At 36.1% G+C, this 14,992-nt stretch overlaps 1 protein-coding gene across 5 annotated transcripts in view; it reads left to right on the forward strand.

Annotated features, from left to right (window-relative positions):
* The window catches only part of PHC3 (polyhomeotic homolog 3), a 73,276-nt gene that overhangs the window by 13,690 nt on the left and 44,594 nt on the right, over nt 1-14,992 (forward strand). For all 5 annotated transcript variants that reach the window (XR_005984286.1, XR_005984285.1, XM_041731943.1 and 2 more), the window contains exons 5-6: nt 10,020-10,178; nt 12,174-12,272. Coding sequence is in view for 3 of the 5 variants with exons in the window: in XM_041731943.1 (XP_041587877.1) it covers nt 10,020-10,178; nt 12,174-12,272 (258 nt within the window). In the remaining 2 variants the exon portion in view is untranslated. The remainder of the gene's footprint in view (nt 1-10,019; nt 10,179-12,173; nt 12,273-14,992) is intronic.

Here is a 14,992-nt window from a genome sequence, read left to right on the forward strand (position 1 = left end):
TATAGTTAATTCATACAGTGGAATACTACAGCTAATAAATGCTGTATTTGTGTATACAGAGAAACTTAGATTTTTATTAGGTATTAGGTCAAAAAAGTAAAAATGTATAGTGTGATCTCATTAAGTTATTAAATTTAGGTTATTCTATTTTTTCAGTTCTAAGGTTTCTATTTGGTTCTTATTTATATCTTCTATTTGCTGAGAGATTTTGCTTTTTCCAGGTGGACTCATGTTGCTTATTCAAAACATTTTTATGATGACTGCTTTAAAATCTGCCAGAATCATAACATCTTTTTCATTTTGGTGTTGGCATGTACTTATTGATTGTCTTTTTTTATTCAGCTCATGTCTTTCTGGTTCTTGGTGTGAATAACTTTTGATTGAAACCTCAACACTTTGAGTATTATGAGACTATGGATCATATTTAAATTGTTTTTTGGCTGGCTTCTTAAAGAGAATGTGTACCAACTCCTTAATATCATCTGAGGGTAGAAGTCTAGGTTATCCATTTAGTCTCCATTGACACCTGAGAGGGTGCTTTCTCATAGTTGGCTAAACGGAGGTGAGAGTTCTGGTTCCTCACTAGACCTCTACAGATGCCTCCCTGGCTGGAGGCAGGAGGGGTGGTGGGGGGGAGGGAATAAGAGTGCCATGTTATGGCTCCCCACATGATCTCCACTGATTCTACAGGGATGGGGTGAGTTTGTGGTGGTAGTCTATTCCTGTGTGGCTAGGATGAAAGTCCTGGCTCTCTACCTCGCCTTCTCTGATGCTTATCCATTGGAGGGTTTAGGGGAACTGGAGGTGTGTCATTACAGCCTGGTGTAGGTGGAAACCTTTGCTCGTGTAGGTGGGGCCACAATGTTTTCTGTGTTTGGCTGGAGTAGAGCAGTTGTCTAAAAGTTTTCTATGTTGCTAGGTAGTCCCTTTCTTGCTCCTTTGGCTAGAAAGAGCAGGCTTCTTTTGGGGCTCTTTTGTTTGTTTGCACCCATTTGTGTTTCTGGGTTACAGACTTTTTCCGCTGTAAGTTTGGCTTAGCTAAGACAAAAGGAAAAACGCAGGGGGCTTACAACCACATGGTTCTATGGGTTCTGAGGTCACTAGCCAGTCTCCTTTTCTTTACCTTTCAGGATCTTCCTATGCTTATTTTAAATGTAACATCCAGGGATTTTAGTTGTATTTAGGGTAAGGAATAGGGAAAAGTACATCTGTTCCATCTTTCTGGATACAGAATTCCTGTCATCTAACTTACTTTTTATGAAATTAATCTATATATCTGCCTGATTATTTAGGAAGAAAATCTGTAATATACAACAAATCGTTAAATGGTGGTTATCTTTGAGGAAGTAAGTGAAAGAGCTTTATTTTGTTAATTTTTATATTGTCTAAATAAAACACAAATATACTCTTGTTGTCTCAGGGACAGGCATTACCAATGTGTAGAGTAAAAAGGACATCTCTTTTTCAGTAATCTCTTTGCCATGAAAAAAGTTTTGTGTGAAGCTTTCCTATTTTATTACTCTGTGTTTCTATACATAAATGTAAGTAGATAGGCCTGTGGCTAATTTTATTTGTTTTAATGCAAGTGAAGTGCCATCATTCTCTAGATACTTTTGCTTCATTCGGCATTTTCAGCTGGAAAGGATTATGTAGCTGAAATTGCAATCATAAGTCTCTAAATGACTCAAGAGCTGTTTGTATCTCATTCCCTTTCTCTTTGTTTTTTGGTTGCAGAATCTACATTAATCCCAGATGTTTTTACTTTAATTCACTGTACTATTTAGTCTAAAAGGGAAAAATCTTGTTTATGATAGCTTTCTAGTTATGGTACTAGACAAAATGAGCTTTTGAAGCCTGGTTAGTTTCATGATTTTTTTTTTTAATTCATACATTCACTCATTCATACAACAAATATTTATTGAACATTTAATATGTGCCAAAAGCCTTTAGGTGCTGGGAACACAGCAACACAACAGACAGACTCTCTGTTATAGTGGAGGTAGGGATAGACAGATGGTAAACTGGTATATAATATGTCAGATGGTAAATGCTATACAGAAGAATAAAGCAAGAAAAGGGAATGGGATGAGGGAATTTGCTATTTTAACTACGATGGTCAGGGAAGACATTGCTAATAAATAAAGGGTAAGGGAAGCAAACATGCTCAAGGAAAAGAAAGGAGGGCATTGTGGCTGCAGTAGAATGAGAGAATGAGAATATGTTTAGAGATGACATTAGAGAGGTAATTGTAATCTAATCATGAGGAGATTATAAACTCTTATTTGAGTTGGGAAGCTATTAGAGAGCTATTTCAGTAGGGAAGCCACATGATCTCAGGTTTTAACTTAGTGACAGTGTTAGATTGTGGAGGGCAAAGATAGAAGCAGAGAGACCAGTTAAATAGTTCTTGTAGTAATCCAAGAGAGATTGGTGACTTGCTCCATGATGGTGACAGTAGATGTGGTGAAAAGTGGTTGGCCAGATTCTAGATACTTTTTTCCACCAGTATTTTATTATAGAAATTTGCATATGTTTTAAAAGTAGAGCTAATAAGGATATGCTGATGGATTGAATAAAAGATGTGAGGAAAAGTGAAGAGTCAAGGATAATTGTAGTATTTGGCCTGAACATCTAGAAGGACCTGACAAAACAAGGTGTTGGAGAAGAAAATCAGGAGTTCGGTTTTGGACATTGAGTTTGTGGTGGATGTTGAATAAACATTGGATACATGAGTTTGGAGTTCATGTGGAGGTCTGGTGATTAGTGATGTCTTGTGCATCTCATTGAAAATTCAAGTCACAAAAAAGAGTACATGATGATTTTACTACCAATTCTGGGTTATAAAAGATTGGTAGCTTGGAAGAGGTGAGGGCCATGGGTTCTAATCTTCATTGTCTGACTGGTGGCATGACTTAGGGCAAGTCAGTTAGCCTCCTTAGTCATTTATACCTCAGTTTTCTTCTGTGTAAAATTAAATTGTCTATATGTTTTTATTACTTTTTTCATCCAGATAACCCTGGGTCAATCTCAAACAGAAGGTTCAGTAAAAGGGTGTTACATACTGAATTGCATCTCCCCAAAGTTTGTGTGTTGAAGCCCTAACCCCCATGTGACTGTATTAGAAATTTTGCTATTGCAAGTAAGCCTGCATAGGATATGCTGTTGTAATTCTTTGTATACATATCTAGTTATTTGCTTTTTAAAAATTTCTTAGTAGTACACTTACTGGGCCAGTGAGATGGTTTTTAGATCAAGAACTCTAAAAATGTTAACTTTTCTCTAAAGATGTCTAAGATCAATCACATATCAAATGAATCCATTTAAAGTTTTTTTTTTTTTTTTTCTGAGAGAAGAGTACTTGCTTATAACCAGTCATTCTCAGTGGTCTATTGCTAATGTCCTCATCCTCTAACCTAGTTTAGGAGGTACTTTAATCAAGCATTTAAAAAAATGTAATTTCAAATGATTAAATTTAGAACTCTATTCCAAAAGTTGATATTACCTTAAAATGAAACTGGCCTGAGTATTTGTATGGTCATGAGCAGCTTTACTGCATTCTTGTAAAATACTCCGATCTTACAGAAAAATTGAGAAAGTGTTAAGTCCTTGTCAGCCATCTTTCAGTTCTCTTCAGTCCTCTGACTCCTCAGTTTGCTGGATATCCCTCCATATCTTTACCTATGCATTATGGACATATATAGCATAGAGAAATGTGTGTTAACACTCATTTTTATATATATATATATACTGGAAACAGTATTCTGCATTTTGGTTTTTTGCACCTGACAGACTTGAGATCTATGTTAGCACACACAGCTCAGTCTCGCTCACTTAAGCTGTTGCATAATGTTGCATAGCATGGATGCACTTTATTTTATGTAACCAGCCCCATTGCTGACCATTTTAAGTTACTTCCAATACTTTAATCGTTTCAGCTTTGCAACTTTTTTAAGACATCAAGGTCTGAAAGCCAATGGGAGATTATGAGGTTTCTTATTTGTTTTGCTGTTGTGTTTATAGTCTGTATAGCAAATAGTAGAAATAATGGTTTTCTATAATTAATAAGATTTACATTTTATTTCATATTGTTATTGAAAGTGTGTAGTCTCTTAAAGGAAATCCTTCATGGGTAGATATTATTATTTGAAATTTTAATATAACATTTTACACTTTTAGATACTTGAATTACGTATAAATCCCCACTGAATGATGAGGCAAGAAAATGCATACACTGCTTTAAAGTGGTAAAAACAAAACAATGTACTAAACATTAAAAAAAAAAAAAAAAAGGAAATAGCGGGATGCCTGGGTGGCTCAGCAGTTGAGTGTATGCCTTTGGCTCAGGGTGTGATCCCAGGATCCGGGATAGAGTTCTGCATCCAGCTCCCTGCAGGGAGCCTGCTTTTCCCTCTGCCTATGTCTCTGCTTCTCTTTCTGTGTGTCTCTTATGAATAAATAAATAAAATCTTTATTTTATAAAATCTTTTATTTTATTTTTTAAAAATATTTTATTTATTTATTTATTCATTCATTCATTCATTCATTCATTCATGAGAGACATAGAGAGAGAGGCAAGCAGAGACACAGGTAGAGGGAGAAGCAGGCTCCATGCAGGGAGCCCAACATGGGACTCGATCCTGGGTCTCCAGGATCCCACCCTGGGCCAAACGCAGTACTAAACTGCTAAGCCACTGGGGCTGCCTAAATAAAATCTTAAAAAAAAAAAAAAAAAAAGGAAACACATTTCCTCTCGGATTCTTTTTTTTTTTTTTTTTAAGATGTTATTTATTCATGAGAGGCTCAGAGAAAGAGGTAGAAACATAACAGAGGGAGAAGTGGCTCCACGCGGGGAGCCTCTGTGATTCCTAATACTTACACAGAAGAGACAAAAAGGAAGGAAGGAAGGAAGGAAGGGAGGGAGGGAGGAAGGGAAGGGAAGGAAGGGAAGGAAGGAAAGGAAGGAAAGGAAAGGAAGGAAAAGAATGAATACACGTTATCCCAAATTATACCCCTAGCAGGCATTATTCACCTTTGCATTTTGGTGGCTGTTCTTCCAGAGTGGTGTGTGTGTATGCCTATATATCTATTTCAAATTTAATCATATCAGTTGTATAAGTATGCATTATTGTGTGTATATACAATGTATTTGTTTTTCTGTGTTTTTCACATGATACCTACATTTGCATGAACACATTTTTCTGTAATTATGTAAATGGGATTATACAGTATATGTTATTCTGTAGTTTTTTTCATTCAGAAATGGGTCATAAAGATATTTTCATGTCATTGAATAATACAGGTATACATTATCCTTTTAATATCTCTATGCTGTGCTTCTGTAGGTATCCTGATTGATCAGTCAGATGGCAGCATTGGTTCTCAAATGGGCTTTGGCTTTAGGGAGTACTCTGGGCCAGAAACCCTTTGTAACCTCGCTTTGGAGGGACACCAAGATGTGGTTGTGAGTTGAATGGCTTTTTTTGGTAGACATGGTTTTCTCTGGTGACTCTTGAAATTAGTGCTTCCAGTTGGGGAGAAAGCTCCTAGTAATAAGAGTTCCTTTATGGAGTATGGGGCTTGAGGTATGAGGTGGCAAGATTGGCTATGAAGTGAAATGGAATTAGCAATGTTGGGATGGAATTGATAGAGAATATAATGCAAACAGTTAAGGGCACTGGTTCAGGCAGTAGAGTAAAGCAGAAAATAGAATAGAGGAGAGCCTTATCAGTTGTGGAAAGGAAGGGAAGTCTTTTTTTAGGTAGGCCAGTTGTGGAGATGGACTTCTTGCAGAGATATAGATGCCATCATTCATGGGTTAAGCATTTGTGAGTAGACACTGCCTGAAATGTTACTTCCTATATGGAACTTAAAAATAAACTTGGTAATGGTTTTTTTGATCTCACAACCTAGACAAAATGGGATGCAGGTGGTTAGGAAGTTACTATTTCGGTTTCTTCCTTTTTTTCTTTTTTAAGAAAAAAGCATTCTGTTTGTACCTTGTGTGCTGCTTCCTTAAAGCGCACTCTCAAAAGAAAAAAAAAAAAAAGAGCCTCTCAGGCATTTTATCTACCAGCTAGTCATTTTTTAAAAAGACTTTTATTGTATTTCTGTTTAAAGACTGTGTGGTCTATCCTTAATAGAGTTCCTTCCTTTTTCCCCTCCCTCCTCCCTTCTCTCTGTCCCTTCCTTTCTTCCTTCTTTCCACTGACTAAAAGAAAGTGCTGTGGCACTCTTATTGGAGAGTGACCCAAATTCATAAGCTATCAGGGTGTAGGAAACCATTCTGAATGCCAAAATACATGAGTCCGAAAACCTGGGTCCGGTTTTATTCTGCTAAGTGATTTAATCTTTGCAGCTAGGCTTTATCTAAAATGTTCATTTGTAGAGGTGTAGGCAAATAGTAAGTTTTTGGGGGAGGCTTACTAATAATTTATTATATAGTATATCAAAAATAGAGTTGAACTAATGTCACCACATTGTCTCTGTGTTTTTACTCTGTTAGGGACTATGCCAATTTTTTTTTTTCCTCATAAACACTTTGTGATGAGCTTATATATCACATTAAAACTATGAAGTATGTCTTAAAATAACACGGCATTCATTAACCTAGTAAACTTATTGAATGAAAGTACTTTTGCAGATACTGGATATTTGAAGATGAGTAGTCCATGATCCCTACTGTTATAGAAATTATTGTTCAGAAGAGTAAGATATGGGACACCAGGGTGGCTCAGTGGTTGGACTGCTGCCTTCAGCTCAGTTCATGATCCTGGGATCTGAGATCAAGTCCCGCATCGGGCTCCTGCGAAGAGCCTGCTTCTCCCTCTGCCTGTGTCTCTGCCTCTCTCTCTCTGTCTCTGTGTGTGTGTGTGTCTCTCTCATGAATAAATAAGTCAAAAAAAAAAAAAGAAGAAGAAGAAGAAGAAGAAGAAGAAAGGTGAGCTAGGGGTATATGAATGATAACAAGCAAAAAAGGAAGGGAAATAGTTCTACTGTGAAACGTAGGGATACCTGAAAAAAGCTTATTATAGTAGATGATTTTTGAGAGAGGGTTGTTCACTACATAGGTGCAGATGGGATAGAGTGTGGGGGTAGAGGGATGCTCAGACCAGTCCAGAGCATTTGTTACTAGGGCCACAGATGTCTGGGACATTTTGATATTTTGAATAGCTTCATATTACTAATGTGAAGGGTATGTATGGAGGAGTGGGAGGAGATGATGCTAGAGAGGTAGTCAGGGGAGGTCGAACGTTATCCAGATTTTTAAATGGTTAATTAATTAAATCGGGGGAAGATTATCTAACATGTAGGAGGAAACAGGATTTCAGGCCGGGAGATCAGTTTGCAACTGTTAAAGTAATCTAGCTGGAAGTGCCATGGGCCCAGACTCTCAAACTAAGTGTTTAGAAAACACTTAGAAGAAAATAAAGGTGTATAAGTAAGTGTGACTGATTTTGTATGTGTGGTAAAGGAGAAGGAAGAATCAGGATGACTTCCAGATAATTTGTTTTGTAGGATTTTAGGAGATGCCAGTGACCATTCGAGGAGAAGCTGGTTTAAGAAGGAATAATTATGAGTTTGGTGTTTGAACATGTTGAATTTGAGCTGATGAGATAATTCAGAAAGATGTGTACTGTAGGTGTTTGGATCTGGAGCTCAGGATGAGTTTATAATTAAGGATTCAGAGTCATCAGGTTTGAGTTTTTTGAAACTATGAGTGTGGATGTGATAATCTAGGTGTTCAAGAAGAAAAGTGTTGAAGGTGGGCTAGAAAGAAGAGCTGGTAAAGAAGATTGAAAGGGAATGATCTGAAAAGATCCATTGAATTTGTCAGATGGAAGGAATTGATAATTATTGCTAATGGGTTCAGTGGTGTGCTAGGAGTAAAAACCATATTGCAAAAATAATTCTACATATATTCATTGCCTTTATGCACTGAATTATAGATTTAAGTACATTGTATTTTATTAAAATGAAAAATACTTAAAAGATACAGATAAGTTTAAAGAATTAACCAATTTTTGTGAACCCACTATACAGTTTTTAAAAACTTTTAAATTTTTAAATAATTATGGACTCATTAGGAGGTTATGCAAAATCACCACAGAGAGGTCCTCCAAGCACTTGTTCAGTTTAACAAATATCTTGTTCAGTTTAACAAATGTCCTGGACTGGTTTAAATGCTAGTGTTTTGGGATGGGTTATGAAATCGCAGGTAGTTTAAATTTGGATTTTCTATTCCTCACATGGCACAAGTCTGGCATTTTAAAAAAAATTTTTTTTAAAGATTTTATTTATTTATTCATGAGAGACACAGAGAGAAAGAGGCAGAGACACAAGCAGAGGGAGAAGCAGGCTCTATGCAGGGAGCCTGACGTGGGACTTGATCCGGGGACTCCAGGATCACACCCTGAGCCAAAGGCAGACGCTCAACCGCTGAGCCACCCAGGTGTCCCAAGCCTGGCATTTTGATTCTCATAGACTTTCTCCTTCCATCAGGGGCAGGGCAGATGACAAGCTTTCTTGCTGGTTTTTAGGGGATATGAGTGGAACTTTTTCTGTTCCCTCCTTACATACTGAGCACCACTTTTGAAGATTTTGGCTCAAAACAGGGGTTTTACCTCCAGCTCTTGCCTGAAATAGGCTCAAAATCAGGTCTTCTGTCTCTAGAGCATTGTCCCCTGAGACTATTGTGGTACTTGGTGTCAGCTAAAATTTCTTCCTTTCTGGAACCTGGGGATTTCCCTCCCCCCCTCTCCTTTTTTTATACAAGTTCAGTTGCATTCTAGTATTTCATGTTGATTTGGTATTTCAGTGAGTATATTTGGGCACATGGATGTTTTAGTCCAGTGTAACCTTGTTGCTTGAATCAAAAGGTTTTTTTTTTTTTTTTTAAATTCTATTTATTCATGAGCGACACAGAGGGAGGCAGAGACGTAGGCACAGGGAGAAGTAGGCTCCATGCAGGAGAACCTGATGCAGAACTCGATCCCAGGACTCCGGGGATCACGACCTGAGCCAAAGGCAGACACTCAAACACTGAGCCACCCAGGCGCCCAAATCAAAAGTCTAATTAACTATTTTATAACGTCTTATTTCTTAATTTTATTCTTTACTTTGTCCACAAAAAGTATTTGATGTTAGGTTATATTACTCTTGTTAAAATATTTATTTTTAAATTGGGTAACACATAAAAATAAAAAAAACCCCACAAAACCTAAATCGAGAAATGAAACACAAAAAAAGAAGAAATGAGGACAACATATGCATATGGTGTGAAATTGGAAAGATAAAAAAAGGGTATATGTGTCTCCCTTTGCCCTCTTCCCTACTTGCCTCAGCCAGTTGGCCTTCACAGATAACAATACCACTTATCAGGTTCTTATGTGTCCTAGAGGTAGACTGTGCACTATTTTCTTTTTTTGTAACAGTAGTTTTAACTTTAAAATAGTGCTTATAAATTAACTTTGTAACCAGTATTTAGGATTTTTCCATCTGTTTGACAAGTAGCAATTGTATTTTCTTCTTTGAGAGCTTTTGAGGGAGAACATTATACTAATTATATGTTACATGTATGTTTATATATATGTGAATGAATTGTGTTCTAATTTTTGTTCACTGGAGAAACCCCCATAATGTGACAGAATCTGACAAAATAGTATAAACTGTTGATTCGGATGTTTTAACATAGTATGTGGAATATTAAAATAATGGAACATTAACCCTAATTTTTGGGAGGTAGTGGAAATGATATTTTAAGATACTGGAGTCTTATCAAATGAAACATCTTGAGGATATCCTTAAACATCATCCTCAGTACTAATCAGTACATACAATTCTTTGCATATGTGCAAATAATTGCCCAAAGAAGTGAGGGAGGCTCTGTCAAAGATGAAGCCCTCTCTTTAGGTTCCTTAGCCATAGTTTGTACCATTGATTGCCTAACTGCAGCTTGGTGAAAATCACTGGCATGGAAGCAAGAAATGGAAGCCTATGACCTAATATGTTTTCTTCCTTAGATCAACCTCTCCACTTCTCCTACACCTGCACAGTTAATAAGCCGTTCCCAGGCTTCCAGTTCTACCAGCGGCAGTATTACCCAACAGACTATGTTACTAGGGAGTACCTCCCCTACCCTAACGGCAAGCCAAGCTCAAATGTATCTCCGAGCTCAAATGGTAAGATATGAGCTACCAAATTTTTTCAGTGTTTAAGGGCTTGAGAGAGATGGAAATGTTTCTTGATTTGATGCAATAAGAGGCATTTTTAATATTTAAGAAATGTTTAACAATTTTTTTTGTATGTGTATGCTTAGCTCTTATACATTTATGTCATGAAAAATTCTACTTTTAATTGGTAGGCCTTCTTGGTGTATCAAATAGCAACATTGGGAAACTAACAGATTCTGTAACATGGAGTGACTATTTTTTATCAAATTTTATTGATTTCAAACCTTCACATCTTAACATCTCTGAAACCGAGATGCATTTATAATTGATGGCATCTTACAGTTATAATTGATACTTGCAGTGATATATATATATCTTTGACATCTTAAATTTGATGAAGTAGTTAGCAATGTTAAAAATTTGGTGGTTAACTGTAAGTTAGAATTTATACTGTGGGATCTTCTTAAATCTGGATTGGAGTTCTGAGTAATTTACCAGATGATTTTTAGCTTTGGTTATTCCCATTTCAAAATCTGCAAGGTATTTGTGTTCTTATGTTCACTTTGATCTCTTGTTAACATAGGAACGTTAATTCTTAAGGCTGTTCTATATTAGAGTATCTACTGATTTCCTAATTTAACTGTTGAGCTTCTTTAAGGAATTGGTTGGCATTTACTTTGATGTCTTTACATGTAGCTAGATGTCTTTACATGTAGCTAAGAGCTTTGGCCTAGTATATATTTATTTATATTCTTTTTTGTCCAATGAGCTGAATATGTATCTGGATCCCTTCTCCACTAAAATTACAAAGAAAGTTTTCTATCGTATTTCTAACAGAAAACAGTGACATGACCCACCTTTTATTTACAGATTATTCAGTAGACATTACCATATTTCTAGTTTTTTCCCCCAGGAGATCTTATTTAATTAATAATATGCTTTAAAATTAGGCTGAATCATTTGAAATGACCACTTTTGACTTCTTTATAAAACTCGCAGTCTCATATGTTCAAGCTAAATAGAACAAACATCTCTTTAGATTTAGTGCTTTCAGCTGTTTGTTCTGGCAATTACCTTCTGAATGTGAAAGTTATACTTTGTTTAATTCAGTTAAATTTAGTACTATAAAGAACTGAAACTTAAAAGATTCATTAATCAGTAATTTTAATTTAAATAGGAACGGTTTGAGGAACTGAATAACTCATAATGCAATTTTGAAATAAGAGTATTTACACATTGTCATAATTTACTTGATTGGATAATCTCTGAGTGGATTGTGTTGTCTTTTTAAACTAATGGCATTCTGTTTCAATACTGAAAAATAACACTTGAAGAGATGGTGATAAATCGAGTATATCATTTTTTATTTATTTGATGTGAAGCTTTTTTGCAGACTGTTTTGTTGTTGCATTTTGACATGTGGCATTTACATTTGGAATGAATATTTCTTTATGAATAGTTTTAAAATCAAGAGCAACCTAGATTTGTACTATAGATCCCATGTAGTTGAGTGAAATAGTGTGTAGTATGTGGCATAGTTATATTTTGTGGTAAAGATGAAAAGACTTTTGTGTTTCTTTTCAGGTTTGTCACTGAAATTTGTATTCAAGAGTAGTGAATATGTTTGTCTATCAAAAATAACTTCCAGTTTTGGAATCCTACCATAGTAGTTTTGAGCTGGGAAAAGCTTAAGTTTAACAATAGCTTATTTGGGGCAAAATTTGGTATGAGAATTTCATATTACTTAAATACATTTTCTTTTTTGAGCACTGATTTATTTTGCTACTCATCAGAATCATGAGCTGTTTCAAAATGTTTATACTTTTTTTTGAGTTCTCTATTAGAAACTTTTCTTTGTCACGTTAAAACCTTTTTGCTTAGGAGACAGTCCTAAATTGCATTGTCTTTCTGTCACAAATTTCAGTCTCTCTTGCCTGCTATACATTGTGTGTGGGACACGTTCTTTTGTCTTAGGGTATTTTTTTGGTTTTTCTGTCTGTACAGCTGATTTTCACACCCGCTACCACTGTGGCTGCTGTACAGTCTGACATTCCTGTTGTCTCGTCGTCATCGTCATCTTCCTGTCAGTCTGCAGCTACTCAGGTGAGCTTGTCTGCTTCATAATGTGGTACTTGAGGTCTGGATCTTCAGTTTAAAGATAAACATACATTGTGTTTAAGTTACTGATGCTTTCAGTGCTCTTTGCCATACGTTTCGGATTGGATTTAATAAAATACATGAGAACTTTGAGAAGGTTTTTTGGTTACGTAGAAATTATATTACCATTAAGCACATTCAGTGCTCTTTGCCATACATTTCAGATTGGAATTTTATAAAATGCCGTGAGAACTTCAAGAAGGTTTTTTGGTTATATAGAAATTATATCACCAATAAGCAAGACATTTAAATTATTTGACATTAGTGAAAGCAATGAGTTTTTGCTGTAACATTGTATGTTTAGTTTTATTATAAAGCAGGCTTATTCTTATTATGTGGATTGTATTCTTTTGTGTAGATAGATTCTTTTACAAGCAGTTGTGTAATCACTTAGTCAAGATAGATTTTAAGTTTAAAAATGAATTGGGAAAATTTTTAACTTGAAAAATTGAATAGGATATTATTTTGTTCGGTATTATGAAAGGAACCTTAATTTTTTCCTCACACCATTCACAAAAATGAGCCACAAGTAGAATATAGACTTAAAGGTAAAAGCCTAAACTATAAAATCTCTAGAAGAAAACTTAAGAAAAAAAAAAAAAGAAGAAAACTTAAGGATTATTTTATAGCTCTAGGGTAGGCAAAGCTTTCTTGGGACACAAAAAGCAGTAACCATAAAAGAAAATAATAACAAATCAGAATTTATCAAAATTAAAATCTTCTTCAAAAAACACTGTTACAAAAGTGAAGCATCAAGCCACAGACTGAAGGAAAATATTCATAACACATATATCTGACAAAAGACTTGTATCTAGAATATACAAAGTAATACTTAGTAAGATCATGAGCAGTTCAGCTAAAAATGGGCTAAGGATTTAACATTTCACAAAGGTAGATGGACAAAAGGCCAATAAGTGTATGAAAAAAAATGTTCAGCATCATTAATCTTTATAGAAATTAAAATCAAAACCACAATGAATATCATGGCACGCTCACTAGAATGGCTGAAATGAAGGAGACTCATAATACCACCTGTTGGTGAGACCTTAGAGCAACCATAATTTCGTGACATTGCTGATGAGAGTGTGAAATCGTGCAACGACTTTGGAAAACAGTTTGTCACTTCCTTACAAAGTTAAACATATACTTAACATGTGACCTAGCCATTCTGCTTATAGTTGTTTACTCTGAGAGGTTTGGAAACCTATATCCATATAAAGACATGTAAATGAATGTATGTTGCAGTTCTTTTCGTAATGGCCCCAAACTGGGAACAACCAATGTCCTTTAATTGGTGAATGGATAAACAAACTGTGGAATATTACTCAAAAATAAAAAAAAAGGACACATTCCTGATGCATCTCAGAAATGTAATAGCAAAAGAAGGCAGATACCAGAGAGTACCTACCCTGTGATTTTTTTTACTTTTTAAAGATTTATTTATATACTTGAGAGAGAGCATGAGTGAGAGGGGCAGTGGGAGAGAGAATCCCAAGCTGACTTCACGTTGAGCGTGGAGCCCGAAGCTGGCCTAGATCTCACAACCCTGAGATTATGACCTTTATGGAAACTGAGTTGGGTGCTCAGCTAACTTGCACCACCGAGGCTCCCCTGCTGTAATTCTTTTTATATGAAATTCCAAAACAGGCACAGCTAGTTTTTCTTCCTATAGGGAGAAAAATTGGATTGGTGGTACCTGGGACAGAAGATGGGAGAGACTGACTGGGGACGGGCATGGGTGAACTTATATAGTGATGGAAATGTTTCATAATTTCATTAAGGTGGTGGTAACATCCTGTTTACGTATATCAAAACTCATTGAACTGGTCCATTCATCTTATTATATGTAAGTTACACCTCAGTAAAGTTGATTAAAGTGAATTAAATTGAATAAATTTTATTTTTTAAAATTTTATTTTTCTAAGATTTTATTTTCTTAAGTAATCTCTACACCCAGTGTGGGGCTTAAACTCACAATCCTGAGATCAAGAGTCATACACTCTACTGAGTTAGCCAGGCACCCTGAATAAATTTTAAATTAAAACAATTGAGTAGAAGGTGTGCCTGGGTGGTACAATCAGTTAAGTATCTGCAGGTTGGTTTTGGCTGGGTGATGATCTCAGGGGTCCTGAGATCGATCCCTGTGTTGGGCTCTGAGCTCAGTGAGGAGTCTGCTTGAGATTCTCTCTCTGTCTCCCACTGCTCTTCCACCACTCTCTTGCTTTTATGTGTGTGTGTGCGCACATGCATGTGCTCTCTAATAAATGAATACATCTTTTTTTTTTTAAGATTTTAATTATTTATTCATGAGAGACACAGAAAGAGAAAGAGAGAGAGAGGCAGAGACCCAGGCAGAGGGAGAAGCAGGCTCCATGCAAGGAGCCCGATGTGGGACTTGATCCCGGATCCTGGGATCATGCCCTGAGCCAAAGGCAGATGCTCAGTCGCTGAGCCACCCAGGTGTCCCAACATCTTTGAAAAATAATTGAAAAATAGAACAGTATCTGATACTTAGCACTTACTAGATGTTAGTTGTTGATATTATTACCTATGATGAGCCTCCATTTTTCTTTTTTTAAAGTAAGCTCTTCCCCCAGTGTGGGGCTTGAACTCATGATCCTGAGATTGAGTCTGCATGCTCTACCAACTGAGCCAGCCAGGCACCC

This window comes from Vulpes lagopus, chromosome 17 (genome assembly GCF_018345385.1).
Source record: "Vulpes lagopus strain Blue_001 chromosome 17, ASM1834538v1, whole genome shotgun sequence".
Taxonomy (NCBI): domain Eukaryota; kingdom Metazoa; phylum Chordata; class Mammalia; order Carnivora; family Canidae; genus Vulpes; species Vulpes lagopus.